Source organism: Bombina bombina, chromosome 4 (assembly GCF_027579735.1).
Source record: "Bombina bombina isolate aBomBom1 chromosome 4, aBomBom1.pri, whole genome shotgun sequence".
In the NCBI taxonomy this organism is placed as follows: domain Eukaryota; kingdom Metazoa; phylum Chordata; class Amphibia; order Anura; family Bombinatoridae; genus Bombina; species Bombina bombina.
The window spans coordinates 434,535,143-434,553,382 of NC_069502.1; the positions used below are offsets into that span (position 1 = coordinate 434,535,143).

Sequence of the window (18,240 nt, forward strand, 5' to 3'; positions counted from 1 at the left end):
TATGTGGCAATCCGGAGTTTCAAAGAGGTACTCAATCTCAGGTTTTTCAGAAGTGGCATAAAGTAGGTTTGATTTACCTCACACAATTTATAGATCAAGAGACCCAACTAATTAAGACTTTAGAGGGACTAAGGCAGGAATTCAAATTAAGCAATAAGGGCTTTTTTGCCTACTTACAGGCCAGACATTACCTCTCTTTACTTATTGATAAATACGGTTGGACTTGGTCCTGGGGGAAGCTAGACAGCTGGCCGATTCTTGTTAAGAGTAACCTGTTCTCCATTTCAACCTGGTATGATTTGCTGGTCAGTCAAAAGGGTGAACTTAATTTACAATATATATCACAAAAATGGAATCTTATGTCTCAGGAGTTAGAAAGTGGGGCAGACCAAGTGGAAAAATCTATAGCCACGATAACACAAACTACTTTATCTGCTAGTTGGAGAGAATCACACATAAAGTTATTATACAGGACCTACTATACTCCACTGAAAGGATTCAAATGGCATAATTCTAATTTTAACGCTTGCCCAAAATGTTTATATCCAGCGGCGGACCTAGTCCATATGATATGGACTTGTCCTCGGTTAGCGCAGTTCTGGCGGAAGACAGAATTTTGGCTTACTAGGGTATTAAGGTTACCGCCTTACTCTCTCTCCTTGGCAGAAGTTGTCTTCTTTGTTGAACCCTCTTCCCCTTATGAATTTAAGAAAATATTGAATATGACAATCTTGGCCGCAAGGAATTTAATCTTTAAGAAATGGCGAGATATAACAGTACCGAGTATATCAGAAGTCAAAAACTACATGAAAAAACAGTGTATTATTGAACAATTGGATACAACCTTAACATCTGAGAGGGAAATAACTCTTTTTTTTCAGAAATGGGCTAGATTTATTAGAATTTTTCCCCCGGAAGAAATAGATAATTTAATATACCCCTTTAGACACTCTGAAATAATTCAATTGGATAGTTGGTAGAGGAGGGGGAGGTCTCCTCTCCCCTTTCCTCTCCTCCCCCCACCTTACCTTTTTTTTTTTTTTTTTTTTCCCTCTCTCTCCCCCCCATTCCCCCACCCCTAGACATGTTAAACGAATGATTGAAGAGATAAAACTTTGTTAATATAACCAATGGCTTTAATTATAGGTGTATTGTCATAACTATTGATTTGTACTGTATGTTCATAAGGTATTAATCATTATTTTATTTGTACATTGTTTAAAATGAGATTTTCTTTTTATGTATACCCATTGCTGTCGGACCCGACGACTACTTGTTTGTGTTGTTAATTTAACTAAAATCTGAATAAAAATTATAAATGAAAAAAAAAAAAAAAAAGAGATGCAGGTGGACAGTGACCAGAAAGCTCAAGAAGTGTCCTTTGTAGGGTCGGTTGTTGAACAGTCCGGGTTAAGACAAAGAGCAGACATTACCTTTATGTCACTTGCAGCATTCATAAAACTACCTCGACAGCCTCAGCTGGTGAAAGTTACGACGAAGGTTCACAGTCCTGGAGGCCGCATTGATTGTGCCGGGAAATTTCTTGCTAGCTGCGAGTACAAACAGAAGAAATTCACCATGTGGGTACTTGTAATTAGAGGACAGTGTGTTAACAATCTATTGAACAGGCTGGGGCAAAGTTCTTGTCTACACTGGATGCTTCCAGTGGCTTCTGGCAGATACCTCTAGACCCGAAGTGTCACAAACTGACTACCTTCATTACACTGGTAGACCGTTTTTGCTTCTGCAGACTCCCCTTCGGGATATTCTCTGCTCTTGAAATCTTTCAAAGAGAAATGAGTTCCCTCCTGAGGGACCACATGTGCATGGAAGTCGTCATGGATGAAATTTTAGTATATGGTTTCACACTGGAAGAACACAATCAGCAATCGAGCTGTGTGCTGCAGACCATTAGAGAGTCTGGGCTGAAATTAAATAAAGAAAACTGCCATTTTAGAAAATCTGAGTTATGTTATTTTGGGCACATCATCAATGGAGATGGTATCAAGCCAGACCCTGACAAAATCCTTGCTATTAAACAGATGAAAAGTCCTTCTGATGTACATGAGCTGAGATAAATATTGGGCCCTGTGAAATTTGTGGGCAGGTTCCTACTAGATTTATCTATAGTATTACACCCTATTACCGAATTGTTGAAGAAAGATGTTGCCTGTATCTGGGGACCTCCACAAGAAGAAGCTTTTACACAGGTCAAGTCCCTGCTGGGGTCTGCAGTGCTGGGGTTCTACAACCCTTCTAAAAAGACTGTGGTTAGTGCTGATGCAAGCAATTATGGGTTAGGGGCCGCACTCCTGCAGCTGAATGGGAACAAACTACAGTCCATTGCTTACTGTTCTCATACACTGATGGCTGCATAATCAAAATATGCCCAAATTGAGAAAGAGTGCCTGGCTGCAGTTTAGGCCTGTGAGCGCTTTCAGAGCTACCGAGTGGGCCTGGAGAAGTTTAGTCTGAAAACTGACCATAAACCACTAGTTCCACTGATCAATTCCTATGATATTGACAAGTCACCCCTAAGATGCCAGAGACTTCTGATGAGGCTGCTCAGGTTCAACATTCAGGCAGTGCATGTGCAGGAGAAACAACTGGAAGTGGCAGATACACTTTCCAGGCTCCCGCTGGCTGCTGCTGAAGGATCTTCAACTGAATCATATGTGAAAGTCTACGTGGATTCAGTTCTGGCATCTAAATCCATCTCGTCAAGAAAGCAAGAGCAAATAAGTAAGGAGACACGCTTGGACACAGATCTTTAAGAAGTTATCATGTATATAAAGTGAGGTTGGCCCGAGAGCTGGGCAGCCTGGATGTCTTTGAGCTCTTACCAGTCAGAAAGGTCACAGCTCACAGAGCTGGATGGGTGGGTGCTGTTCCAAGACTGCATTGTTATTCCTGTTAGCATGTGGCAGGAGATGCTAAGCAGGATTCACGATGGCCACTTGGGCATTACAAAGTGCAGGGAAAGGGCAGCTACGGCGGTATGGTGACCTGAAATCAGTACCGACATTGCAAGTCATGTGTCAAAATGTGCCTTTTCCTGGGAACGCTGGCCTACTCAGAGAAGAGAGCCCTTAATTTCTACCCTAAAAATAGAGAAAAGGCAGCACCAGCATTAAATTCAAAAAAACTCACTTTATTCTCTTACAGGCAAAACAAGTGTGACATGGAAAGAACGTCTGACGCGTTTCACGCCCCCTAGTGGCGTTTCATCAGAGACTACAGGTGTTCCTGAACATGGCCCTCTTATACTGGGACATATTAATTGCATATTTAACCCCTTAATGTGAAACAAACAAACATTAAAAGTATATGTATTTAACATAAAATATGCTACAGTGTACATTATCCAATATACATTAAAACTGAATCAAAGTAGAAAGAACAATTGTTGTATTTTATTTTATTTGCAGAGCCACTTTGGAAAATGACCTTTAATCATGATGGTATCTGAGTAATTAATTATTTCTCGTGTCCTCTATTCATAACTTCTGGGGAATTATATTTAATAAGTTTTTATAGATGTTATTATAAATATTATGGTATATACAATATGGATCCACAACAGACATGAACTATTTTTGATACTAAGATATATCTAGATAATTTTTGTAATAAACTGTATTTTTTAGTAGGAAATTTTCTTTAAAAAAAAATATATATATAACTCTTTACATATGGAACCAAAGGGTACTTGTCACATTGCTACATGTTTCCTTCTTATAGTATCCTTTGTCTTTTGTTTTATTGTCTTTTATTTTATTTTATCTGGCTATAGTAAGACTATCCTCATACAAGATGCTAGCTTTTTAATAGCTTTTTTAGGACTTTTTTTAATAATTATATGAAGTAGCTTATGTCCCATTCAAGGTTTAGGCCATCAGGAATTCTGGTTTTAAGTTGGTAAATCCAATATAACTCCTTCCTGTCCAAAATTTTGTACCTATTCCCACCTCTGAAAGGGACCTTTGCCACATCAATAATTTTAACCCTAAAATTTTCTTCATTAGTAAAATGAAATAGGTTAAAGTACCTTGCCACTGTGGAGTCTTTACAATAGTTTTTGATATCATTAGCATGTTCTCTTACTCTCACATTGACCTCCCTCGTCGTTTTTCCTACATATTGGATTTTGCAAAACTTGCATTCCAACAAATACACTGCGAATTTAGTTTTGCAGTTGGCATAAAATGAAATGTTGTACTCCTGTCCATCTACTGTAGACCTAAATGTAGTGGCCCTTTCCATAATATCACATGTCAAACATGTTCTTGCTCCACATTTGAAGCAGCCAGATTTCTTTAGCCAATTCTCTCCCCTATTAATAACATTACTCGTAACCATACTGGGAGCTAGCTTAGTGGCCAAAGTTACAGGCTTTTTGGACACAAATCTGCAGTTAGAAACATAATTTTGCAGAATATTATCACCACTTAATATAGACAAATTTTTCTTCAATATTCCAACTATATCAGAAAACTGATTGGTGTATTCTGTTGTAAAAACAATGCTGTTATCGAACTGCAGAGAAGAGTCTTTACTTCCCATAGTTAAGGTCCTCATTTTCAATACTCCTACATCATGTTTGGTCTTTTCCAATTTAATTGGATCATAACCTCTGGCTGTCAATCTCTCAGTGAGTTCATCCGCCTGCTGGGAATATATTTGATCATCATTAGTATTCCTTCGCAGCCTGATGTATTGTCCCCTCGGAATTGCTTTAATTAGATGGGGGGGATGGCACAAGCTCGCATGTAGAATGGTGTTACCAGCTGTTGGTTTGCGAAAAGTTTTAGATACTACCATTCCGGTCTCTGCCACCCCCTCCAGCGTTATATCCAAAAAGTCAATACATCGGCTGCTATAACTTCCCACAAACCTTAGGCTCAACTCATTATTGTCAAGAAAGTTTACAAAATTCTGAAAGTCGTTACCATCCCAGGGCTCATCAATGATCATAATCAGGTCATCAATGAACCTTTTGTAGTGGCGTATATTACCAGTGAACGTTACATTTTCATTGTTATACAAATATTTGGCTTCCCAATACCCTACATATAGATTGGCAAAGCAGGGGGCAAATTTTGCCCCCATTGCCGTACCACAACGCTGAAGGTAAAACTTGCCATCAAATGTCAAGAAATTATGGGTAAGTACAAACTCCAAAATTGCACAAATGTAAACCTTAATTTCTTCTTCATATGCTGTATATTTATCCAAAAAGTATCTCACTGCCAAAATCCCTATATTATGTGGGATTGCCGTGTAAAGGGATACAATGTCAACCACTACCCAACAATAGTTTCTGCCCCATCTAATATTTTTTAGACCTTCCAACAAATGAGATGAGTCTCTTAAATAACTAAACAACTTTTTCACTATCGGCTGTAGTATTGAGTCCAGCCACTCAGAAAGGGGTTCAAGCAAGGACCCAATACCCGATACTATCGGTCTTCCTGGTGGCCGTATTGGATTTTTATGCAATTTGGGCAGATAGTGAAAAAGTGGTGTAATAGGGAATTCAGGTACAAGTACTTCCACATCTTCACGTTTAAACACCCCTAGAAAGATACCATCATCCAATAATGATAATAATTCTCGTTTGAAAATAACAGTTGGATTTCCACTTAGAGGGGTGTAAGTACAAGGGTCATTTAATTGGCGCTGGGCTTCATCCAAGTAATCAGTCTTATTCAAAATTACAATATTACCTCCCTTATCGGAAGTGGCAGAAGATAGCCGCAGATTTGTGTGAACTCTATGGGAAGAAGTGCCTGGTTGTGATAGACTATTATTCCAGGTATTTGGAGATTGCACCCCTGAATGAAACCACCAGTCTGGCCATTATCACTCATCTCAAAAGCTTGTTTGCCCGGTGGTGCATACCAATGGAGCTAGTGAGCAATAATGGGATGCAGTTTGCTTCAATTGAGTTCAGTTCCTTCAGCAGTAAATATGATTTCATCCATTCTACGTTAAGTCCACATTACCCGCAGGCCAATAGAATGGCTGAAAGGGCAGTTCAAACAACCAAGTTCATTTTGAAGCAATCTGAGCCATATTTAGCTCTTTTGGCCTATAGGGCGACTCCAATCCAAACCACGGGTTTTAGCCCAGCACAGTAGATGTTAGAACGTCAGATCCACACCACTCTACCCTCTGAGGGTGTCTTCCAACCAGCCCCCCCACCTTGTGAGGAGGTCTTTAGGAGGGGCGAAAAGGGGTTACTGATTCTTCTATGACAGAAAAAACACTCTGTGAGGCCCTTGCAGGAGCTGAGTGGTAGCCAGCCACTCTCCAGAACCAAGGTCTTATGTAGTCCTTATGGAAGGAGGGACTGTCACACGCCGAAATAGAAGACATCTTCAGCCAGTACCAGAGAGTTTGGGACTGGATGATTCAGAGCCACAACTGGTGGGATCCCCTGTTTTAAGAGGGGTGGCTTCCCTGCAGCAAGGCCATAGCGGGGATGCTTCTGTGCTTCCAGCAGACTCTCAATCACCTTCTTCTGCATCAGAGGATAGTTCATGTAAAATGATGTCAAGTGGAAGAGTGGTGAAACTTCCAGCCCGCTACTGGGATTAGCACTGTAGTTAGATCAGTGACCAAAAGAATGGGCAGAATAATCCCATGGTCACTGTAGACTAGGGTAGTTATTTGTTGTACACTAAAAAAATGTATGCTTCTTGTATACCTTGTTACTTGTTGTTCTAAAAAAAAATGCTTTATTCTTTGAAAAAGGGGAAGATGTGGGAGTGTGGCCATTACCAAGCTGGATGTGTTGTGCAGTCTGTAAACTTCTATGCTCTATAATAAAATTGAGTTGTACCTTCTATGCTGTGTCCTGCATCTCATGACAAGATGTAAAAGAGGGAGGGACAAATGTTTAAGGATGACATCTAACATGCACTAGACTCTCTGTCAATATGGTTGCAGAGCTTATACCCGCGAATCTAACTACTACACCTGATTTGAGTACTAGTGGTGTAACTTTAAACAGAATCATTTTTGCAATAAAATTAAATTATATTGTATTATATAGTGTATTTAGAATGCACTGCCCTACATACATCCCATCAGTCTTCCCACTAATTCCAGGACCAGGAGGTTACAGGGTAGAGTCCAGGTAATTCGAACAAGGATTCTGGTTGGACCAGGGGTTGATTTGGGTAGCTACTTACTAATTATAAAATCACCACAATTAAATCTAACCCCCACCTTGTTGCCACAAGTGTACTATCATCTCACTTTATCTGTTCACTTAACTCACTTTTCTTCTATTACTGCTAGAAGCGCACATGAGCTGCTGTTAATATGGCAGCAGGGTGCATGCATACAGATTTACTAACCCGGTATGCAGACACAGGGTATTTGCAGTAAAGCAATGCATGTGCATTGGAGTTTAGACTATTGCATTTAGAATACTTGCACCTAATTGGCTTCAGCAGATATGATAACATTACAAAGTGCTAAACAATGGATAGTTTTATAACAAAATGACTTTAGCTAGCTGTGCCTACTTCAGTAACAAGTATAGATTGGTTCCTATAAATAAGGCAAATAGAGCGTGGAGTTTAGCTATTCAAAAACAAATGCAGCATTAAGGAATTCCAATTTCTTAATATGTTATATGACTGCAGAAATACCCTGTAATTACAAAATGTTTACTGCCCTTTTAATGGTGAACATACTTTCCCCTTTTTGTCTCATAAAATGAAATTCATTAGATTACACAGTAAGGTCACTGAACATGCAAATTAGTGCACACTAGTACACACAGGTCTGTAGCTAGATAGGATGAATAAAGTCCCCTTTATTGGCAAAAAAACAGTGACGTGGTGAGGTCCTGCACAAGTGTCTCCAGTCTAGATAGTTGGGAGTGGAATTATACAAAGAAATCTAACATATTATCAGCAGCTTGATGAACTGTAATTGCTTTAAAAGAATTAGAAATTTAACTGGAGAAAATGATTGTATTAACCTTAATACATCGCTTTGATAAACTGCAAGTAAGAAGGAATGAGACAAAAGGTAGGGAAGTGAGAAGGGTGAGATCATGAAAATAATTAGTATAAGTAATAATAAGTAATAATAAGTATTGATAAGTATTAATGATAAATAAGTAACAAATGAGGAGTCAGTCTAAGCCACTGGTTTTCAAACTTATCCTTATCAGGTCAGGTTTTCAGGATTACCTTGGATGAGAGCAGGTAAAATTACCACGTTTACTAATCAGCTGATTACGTCACCTGTTCTCCAGTTCAGATATCCTCAAAATGTGGCCTGTTAGGGAGGCCTGAGAACAGATTTAAAAACCAGTGGTCTAAACTGAGAAATAATGGGGAATGACACAAATCACATGAAGCATCTTAGATAGAGGGAGTATGTGACATAAAGAAAAGAAAAATAATTTCCTGAGACAAAAAAAGAAATATTGAGGGCAATAAAGAGTCTTAAGAAGGGGGCAGAAGATGAGGAAAGAAAAGATTGGTTAGAAAATTGAGGTAAAGAAAATGTCAAAGGTAGAGATAGTGTATTGTGTATGTGTGTGTGTATATATATATATATATATATATATATTTGTGAGGTAGGAGAAGTTGTGTTGTTTGTGTGTCTTTGTATTTTCATAGGTGTGTGCAGTGGAGGCTCCTCCATTTGAGCACACTCACGCATGCCCCCCCCCCCCAGCAGCCCAAGAAGAAAAAAAAATTGAAGAAGAAAAAAAAAAACTGAAGAAAAAAAATATAATTTTTCCAATAGCCCCCTACTGGAAAAATTATATTTATTTTGTCCCCCAAAAAAACAATAAAATCCAAACAGTTTTTTTTTTTTATTATACTAACCCATTTTATCCCATAACCGCACGTGCGGTAGCTAAAATATGCCACTGTGTCTATGCGCATCCTAAATTTGCCTGCTGCGCAGCTCCCAGCCTCCCCATCCCCATACACTGTTGATCGCACACTTCAGCCTGTGCGAGCTTGTGGGAGGTGTTGTTTACAGATCGGCAGCAGCCAGTGACACAGTAGAGCGTCATCACTCACAGTCACGTGATGACGCTTGACAAGCTCCTCCCAGCTCAATGGCGCGAAATTTCATTGCAGAGATAGTCGTTGAGCTGAGAGGAGCTCAAATTATTGGACGCAGCGCTTCAGGTTAGTGCGAGCTATGCTGCTAATAATGTTAACCTAATTTTCTGTGTGAGCTAGTGTTATATTTATTACGAGTCTCAGTCACACAGTCATTTTATTCCCTCTTTAAAGGACCTTAACTACTAACTAGCAAACAACTTATGAAAAAGCAATTTGACAGAACCGGGAAACCTCTGTAGTCTGCATGCGGTTCTGTATATCTTACGAATCGCAACATATGCAGGACTGCATGCAGACTGAAGACAGAGGTGTCTCTGTGCTGTCAAATTGCTTTTTCATAAGTTGTTTGCTAGTTAGTAGTTAATGTCCTTTAAAGAGGAAATAAAATATTTATAAATATACTTGGCGCCATGGTTGCTTCTGCCGCTACTAATCCTGGTGCTTCCTACATAAAATATTTTGTTGGTCTGCCTTGAACATATTATTTGATTGGATGTGAATGTTAACTGCATTATGACCAAAGCAGGGATAACTTGGGCATGCTTTCATATTTTCATTTTACTAATTCTATTTAAATGGTGCTGAATGATTTAATTTTTAAGATAGTTATGGGTTTTTTTTACATTTTCAGAAAGCTCTCTGTTATGCAATGCACTATTTGATATTTCTATATGCTGGTCCAGACTGCCGGTCTGCTTTCAACAAGTTTAATTTATCTGGTATAAAATAACTTAAAGATGTTTTGACTTGGCCTTGATTTCAGAGAAAAAAATATTTTGGTTAATTAAAGTATTCTATAGCTTGGTATGGTGTTGTCCTGTATTGAGTTATGCAGGTGCGTCCATACAGCCAGTATGGTATTTCTAGAAAAAATAAGTTATTTAAATTATGTTTATTAAAGAAAGAAAAAAGAAATGCATGATTGACATTATATTGGTATGTGGTTTTATTATTTTAGTGTTCTTTTCTGGAAAATCATAGTACAAGCCGCTGGAACTGTTCATCTGTGCTGATAAGCTAAGCATTCATTAACCCAGGCAGTTTTAGCTGCCAAGTTATATTCAAGACTTACATTTATAGACAAGCAGCTAGTGTGCATAAGGAAGGCAATTTACCTGTTATTAAGCTAAGGACTATATTATAATTGCATATATATATATATATATATATATATATATATACACACACACACACACACACACACACATACACACATGGTTTGGGTAATGTACCTGCTTTTTTAATCAAAATAAAATAGCAATGTGGGATCCTGATGCCCTGGATAGACCTATATATTTATGGCAGTTATGTTATATTTATACTGGTTTTGAATTATGTTATATTTCATGGGAAATGCATTACAAAATAGTATATAGTCTGTGAGTGTATAGTGTGCATGCAAATATGTTTATGTAGTATGCGGAGTGCCTGTGTGTGTGAAGTGTGTATCTATCATATACACATAGTTTTACATTTAAGGCACAGGACTTTATTTCAAGGGGTGGGGTCTAGTGCACCACCATCTTCAAAATTCACCAGCCGCCACTGGGTGTGTGACTTGTGACATGTTTGTGTGTGTATTTATGTGAGTATATATATATATATATATATATATATATATATATATATATATATATATATATATATATATATATATATATATATATATGTGTATATGTGATCATTTTTTTATTTGCAACTTGCAAAACCAGTGCAAACATGGGAGCGCTATTAATTTACCTTGGGCGGTGTTTGCATAATCTAGCTCTAAATCTTTCTATATTGTTTTAGTTAACAAAAATAAAAAAGTGTTTTAAACACAGTTACACAAAGTATATAGAACATTGTGAAAAAGTAATGGAATTGTAGACTTATATGTTTAATATACAGTACACTATATACCTTCATGTTTACCTGGCAAAAGTGGACTGTGAGTACTGCAGCCATCCTGCCTGCTGTCCCTGAAGACTTTTATCAATAGTAAAAGCCCACACATAGGGGATTGCTCGTTCCTCTATCTCACTGTAAAATGTCCTTTCCCAAGCAGTCCTCGCCATCCTCTCTCTTGACTCCCAACAATGAAATAAGTGATGTCTGTGTTTATCTTCTGTTATGTACACAGAGTGTTCAAGAGAAATGAAACTTATAAAACTAAAACTGCTTCCCTGCAGGAGGAGGGGCAGACACAGGAAGACATTTCTGCCAACAAAATCTCACAATGCTCCATATCTCAAATGCACAAAGTAATCGCTGGCAAACAGTGTGGTATATGACTGATTAAAAAATTATTTAAAAAAAAACACTTTTAATTTGCATATGTTGATTTCGTTCAATATCAATATTTTTTAATGTATTTTGTAAGAGAGACGATTTTATTCTTTTTAATGGAAACTGCGTTTTTTAACAGCTTCTGCTAAATATTTAAAGTTCATAAAAGCAAGCACTAAATAGCATGAACAAATTTAGTTTATCAGTGGAATGTAGGGTTGCCAGGAGTTCAATATTTAACCAGACTGACGTTTTTTTTAAGAGACTGGCCAGAAATCTAAACAAAACAATAGATATTTAAATGTTTAGTATTTTTAAAGTCTTAAAGGGAGCCCTCATTCAACATTTTTCTGGTTGTATTTTATATATATATATGTCTGTCTGTGTATCTATCATATTTCTATAGACAGGCAGATAAGAAATGCAGTCTAAATGCATACACAGAGAGAAGCGCTCTACCACGAACGAACAACAGCTCAATAGCTTGTTCTATGTCGATTTACCACCTAAGGAGCAGCCTCTTTTACCCCAATACTGCTTTTCACAAAGGAAAACCTTCCTGAAGTATATCAGTCTGATCCTGCCAAGTAAGGTCAGTCCAACCCCAAAATAACAGGCAATTCTCCTTTGAACAAGGAAAATGACAACCCCAGACAATTGTTTTGGCATCCTATGGACCTTATCAGTGAGGTGCAGCCATATTTCTCTAAGCTTCACTGGGCAAGGAGTCTACATCTGGTTTCCCCTCTAACCCTTAGGGAGCCCAATGAAGGCCAAAATGATCATCTGGGGTTGGTGTGTTCCTTGTCAAGAGAGGAATTGCCTGGTATTTTGGTGCTCGACTGACCGTTATAGGCGGGATCAGAATGATATACTACAGGAAAGTTCTACTCTGTGAAAAGCATTACTGGGCTAAAAGAAGCTGCACCCAGGTGGTAAATCACCATAGAACAGGCTAACAATGGTATTGAGCTGGTTGTTCATTCCTGTCAGTGCGCTTCTCTCTGTGTGTATGTAGCCTCCCTAAGGAAAAAAGGGTCAAACAGACGTGGACTCCTTGCCCAGTGTACTTAGAGGAATATGGCTACAACACACTGATGAGGCCCAATGAACACCAAAATGATCATCTGGGGTTGATGCGTTCCATGTTCGGAGAGCAATTGCCTGGTATTTTGGCGCTGGACTGACCATTATAGATGGGGTCAGACTGATATACTACAGTAAAGTTCTACTTGGCTAAAAAGAAGCTGCACCCAGGTGGTAAATCACCATAGAACAGGCTAACAATGGTATTAAACTGGTTGTTCGTTCCTGTGAGTGCGCTTCTCTGTGTGTGTAAAAAATGCACTTTAATAAAATCACATGCTCTATCTGAGTCATGAAAGTGTAATTTTGATTTCACTGTCCCTTTAGTCTTACCATCAAGTGTTTATTGCTAATAAGGTAAATTTGTTTTCTAGCTTTGCTTGCATGCAGCAGCGTTGGAGAATATAGAGTTTTAATTTTGAATTTCCAAGTAAGGGCCAGATTAAAAGTGATGCACTATCGGATTGGTTCACTCTCGCGCTAACTGCTCAAAGTAAACGTTTAACGAAGACGGGTTAGTGAACATATTACAAGTTGAAAATAAAAAGTTAGTGCAAGATCAAAACCTGAGGCGTGCTAACTTCAGGACTTCGGATATTTTATTTATTTATTTATAAAATATTTTACCAGGAAGGATAGATTGAGATTTCTCTCGTTTTCAAGTATATCCTGGGTCCACAAAACATTGCATTGATACAATAGGGTACAATAAAATTCAAAAACATTAATAATACACAATATATGCAAAATTTTTACATAGAACAGGTAGGAAATAAATAATCAACCATGACAGGTACATTCTGTTTTGAGATATGTAGAGAGGGATCTCTTAAAGGATATTAGCCTTGGGGAAGGTTTGAAAGTGTGCGGGAGGTCGTTCCATAATTGTGGTGCTCTGTAGGAAAAGGAGGATCAAGCTGCTTTCTTTTTGTATTGAGGCAGACTAAATAATGTGCTGGTACTGGATCGGAGGTTATGGGAGGTGAGAATAGCCAGGGAGAGCATTCTGTTCAGGTAGGGTGGGAGCTTCCCAGAAAGGCTCTTAAACACAAGGCAGGAAAGATGGAGAGTGCGTCTGGATTCCAGCGTCAGCCCGTTTAGTACTTTTAGCATGTCACAATGGTGGGTCCTGTAGTTACATTGTAGCACAAAGCGGCAGAACGAGTTATACAATGTATTAAGTTTATTAAGGTGAGTTTGCGATGCAGGTGTGTATACTACGTCCCCGTAATCCATGATAGGCATCAGCATTTGCTGTACAATCTTTTCCTTTACTGTAGGGCTGAGGCAAGATTTGTTTCTGTACAGGGCACCTAATTTTGGATAAAGTTTAGATGCAAGTTTTTCTAAATGGATGCCAAAAGATAGATTAGGTTCTAACAACATACCCAAGTATTTTAAAGAGTGGACTGCGGTAAGCATGCAATTGGATTTTGTTTTGATGCGTAGGTGGGAATTTTGTAATTTGTGTAATTTAGGACCCGTTTCAAAGATCATTGTGACAGTTTTGTCAGTGTTTAGGAAGAGTTTGTTTTTTGAGATCCACTTTTCTACCTCTGTGAACTGGTCTTGGAGCACTGCTTCAAGCTGCGGCAGATCAGATTTGTTTGCATAGATTACCGTGTCGTCTGCGTACATGTGTACAGTTGAGGATTTGCAGACATTAGGCAGATCATTTATAAATAATTTGAATAGTAGGGGGCCGAGAATGGAACCTTGGGGAACACCACACGTGACTGGGAGAGAGAGGGAGTCACTGTTAGAAACGGAGACATATTATGTATCGATCCGATACATATGATCTAAACCAGGTTAACGGACGATCAGCAATACCAAAGTTTTTTAGTTTGAGCAGTAGTATGTCATGGTCTACTGTGTCAAAAGCCTTATATTGCAGCCGTGTTAACTTCTTCTCCATATAGAGTTCAATAGAGCGTGCTAAAAAACCTAAAACTTACCGCTCGCATGCTAACCAAATACCGTGTTAGACCTATAGCGCTAAACTCGAAGGTAGTTATGCAAATGTATGCATATTTTATGTTCCAATGTTCTTCACATAGAAGAATATGTTCTTTTTATTGTTAAAAAAAAAAATATATATATATATACAGTATATATATATATATATATATATATATATATATATACACATGTGTGTGTGTTTAGATATATATATATATATATATATATATATACACAGTAAATATTTCTATATATATATATAATATATATATATATATATATATATATATATATATATATATATATATATATATATATATATATATATAGTAAAATATATATCTATACATATGTATCTATATGAATGTATACAGGTACAGATATATGCAGATATACATATAAATATGTATTTAAAAATACAAAGAGCATGTTCTTCTAAGGGAAGAACTTTGGAATGTAAAATATATACATAGTAAAACACATTATAAAACAATAAAATTGATTAAAAATGCTTTTTAAAGCTTTAAGGTATTTGAGTGGAAAGGACTCCAAAGTGTATATATACACTCACCGGCCACTTTAAAAGGTACCACCTGTTCGGGGGCGGAGCTTCGCCGTGCTGGAGCATGGACGCTGTGTGACTGAGCTCCGGAGCTGTTGGTCCCTATTAGGCATCTAAATTGGCATTTTATACTAAATATGGCCATAGCTACTCCTACCACCAACCTTGCATCAACTGGCCCCACTTATGGACTATAACTATTATGCTGGAGATATTTTTGGCGAAGCCCGAGACTGTCTGCTATGTGACCGCGGCCGCCATCTTACCGCCATCTTACCGCCATAAGTAGTGCCCTGACTTCTCAAACCCCAATCGACTCAGACCCTGATACGCGGAGTCCCCGCGATATACCAGTACCTCATTCACCCTGCCTGAAGTGTTCTGAGACCTGCTATCGCAGAGGCGCAGCAGCTGAGAAGCTGTGACAGGGAGCTGCATCAGAGACCCCAACTTCATCGGGTGAGCACGGCGACACCGCGAGCTGCGGTCACAAACACATAACTATAGACACAACTTACTGAACCCGAGTGAGGCTTGCGGGAGGGCACAGGGATAGGCCGGACTGTTTAACAACTTACAGAACCGACTAGAACACAGCATTTCCCTCTGAGGATATCGAGGCCTAGTGATACACTCTCACTCATAGGCCCTGCGGCCTTCCTCCACTGTCATTTCAATCTACAGCTGCTTTGAGCCCTCTTATTGTGCCCGCTAATTGCCCCTCAAGGCCTTTGCAAATACTGCAACCTAAGCCTCTCCTAGCCAGTATCAATCTCACAATTTAAGCCAGGCATTTCGCTCCCTTTCCTGTTCACGCCATCTGCAATCCCATTATGGCAGGCAGGAAAGGTAATAAACCTGAAAAACAAGGCAAATTAACCCAACTTGGCCCTTCAGTATCATCCTTTTTCCAGCCTCAAGATACAACTGGCACAACCATTATGCAGGCTACAGATTCCACTCCTGTTAACTCCACTGCGAATAACACACAAGACCCCCTGCAGTCTATCCAATCCCAGATTGCTAGTCTCCCATCTAAATCTGATATTGCTGACTTGAAGAATTTTATAAAAAATTAAATCAAAGACCTAAAGAAGGATCTTAATGACCTTGGTTCTAGGATGGAATTCTTGGAGGAGGGACATGACCACCTTAATAACATGGTTAGCCTGAATTCCCAACAATTATCTATCCAAGACTCTATGCTGCAAAATTTGAATGATAAAATCGAGGACCTCGAAAATCGAGGGCGGAGGAACAATTTGCGACTTAGGGGAATCCCTGAGGATGTCTCTCAAGAGCACCTTAGGGCTTATGTCACTGAGCTCTTTCATGTCCTACTTCCTCAAGCTCCACCCATACAACATGATGACATCGAGAGAATCCACAGGGCCCTCAGGCCTCCTGCAAGACCCCCGGCACCTCCCAGGGATGTTATTATCAGATTTCTAAAGTTCACCACCAAGGAGGAAATCTGGCAAGCCGCGAGAACTAGGAGGACAATCCTTTTCCATAACCACAATCTACAGATCTATCAAGACCTTTGCCCCCAGACAATCCAGCACAGAAGAGAGGTGCGCTTTATCACCAAAGTCCTTCAGGAAAAAAGCATTAAATATCGTTGGGGCTTCCCTTTTAGCTTAATTATCTCATTCAACGGAGGACAGATTATATATAAAAACTTCTCTGATTTGGAGGATGTATCCAGGAAACTTAACATATCTTTTGACCCTCCCTCAGAGAAAATTATCGTCCCTGCTCCTGGGCTAGACCGCTCAGGGGAAGGATCTTCCAGAGATCAAAGACCGAGTTGGTCAAGGGTAGAACCTAAACGGCGCAAGACCGGTCCTACATCTCCAGCTGCAGAAACCTGAGGCCCTCTATTTACCATCCACACATCCCACACACAAGCATTGGTTTGGACTTTGGACATTTTCTCTGCTGGAACATTTCTTTCTGAGGGACTCTATGATAGGTTGTTCCAGGGGTATTGTATGAACGACTTCTTTGTTTGTTTGTATTTGTTCCTGATAACCATGTTGCTTCAATATGTCCATTCTAGTTTAATTTCTACTGTTGCTAACAATGCCTTATTTTCAGTCATTTAATGTTTGATTGCCATATAGGGTTAACCGACATCATTCCTCCCCCCCCCCCCGAATGGTGTACTCACAAACCTTAATGCACACCGCCTATTGTTGGAAAAATTTACATTCTTTTGTATGTTTGTTCGTTTTGCATATACTACTTGTTGAATTCATGTTCTTTATAGTTAAATTGCAAGTTTTTGAATGTTCTAATGTTTACTGTACCTGCTTGCTTAGCCACCCCAACTTTATCAAACACTGGTCTGCTACTTATCAGCATGCTTCTCCTCAAGTTTCTTCACCCTATAGTTACCATAAAAATTCACAATCAACCCACAATGATGCGTCCCCCACTCAATAAATTCACAAGGCCCTTTCACCCCAAATCCACATTACTAGCGGACATTACTACCTTCTAACTGGGAATATAGCCTCCTATCAATCCCGCATCTTTAGAAATCTAAATGCCCCCACAAACATTACCTATGGCCACACACCTTAGATCTATTAAAATATTGTCCCATAATGTCAAGGGATTGAACACCCCTCAAAAAAGATCCCAAGCCTTGAGAGATTACCATAGACTAAAAAGTGATATAATCCTAATTCAGGAGACTCATTTCAAGAAAGGCAGAGAACCCTTACAGTCCCTTAGGAAATTTGGCCAAGTGTTCTTATCCTCAAATACTTCTAAACATAACGGCGTGGGAATACTAATCCGCAAACAGATCCCCTTTCATATCACTAACATCTTCAAAGATAGAGAAGGTAGACTAATTGTCATCACTGGCAAACTTTTTAATAAAGTTATTACTATCGCCAATATATATGCTCCTAATTCCTGCCCCACCCAATTTTTCCTTCAATCCTGTAACACCATCTCTGAATTATCTAGGGGTAGTCTAATTTTGGGAGGGGATTTCAATTTAGTTTTTGACCCCAACTTGGACTGTTCTTCGGGATCATCCGCGATTCCCCAGAAGGTTCTAAAAGCGATCAAATCCCACATCTCCAAGCTAAATGTCCATGATGCTTGGAGAATCCATCATCCCATGGTCAAGGATTATACGTTTTATTCATATCCCCACCAATCCTACTCCCGCATTGATTATTTGATGATCGATGTTACTAGCTTAGCCCTGGTCCAATCCACCAATATTATGCCCAT

At 38.9% G+C, this 18,240-nt stretch overlaps 1 protein-coding gene across 1 annotated transcript in view; it reads right to left on the bottom strand.

Annotated features, from left to right (window-relative positions):
* LOC128657527 (receptor-transporting protein 3-like) overlaps positions 1–11,164 on the bottom strand; it is a 34,451-nt gene extending 23,287 nt beyond the window's left edge. Inside the window, exon 1 of the mRNA XM_053711901.1 lies at positions 11,022–11,164. Within this exon, the coding sequence (XP_053567876.1) occupies positions 11,022–11,164 (143 nt within the window). The remainder of the gene's footprint in view (positions 1–11,021) is intronic.
* Positions 11,165–18,240: the final 7,076 nt, after the last annotated feature.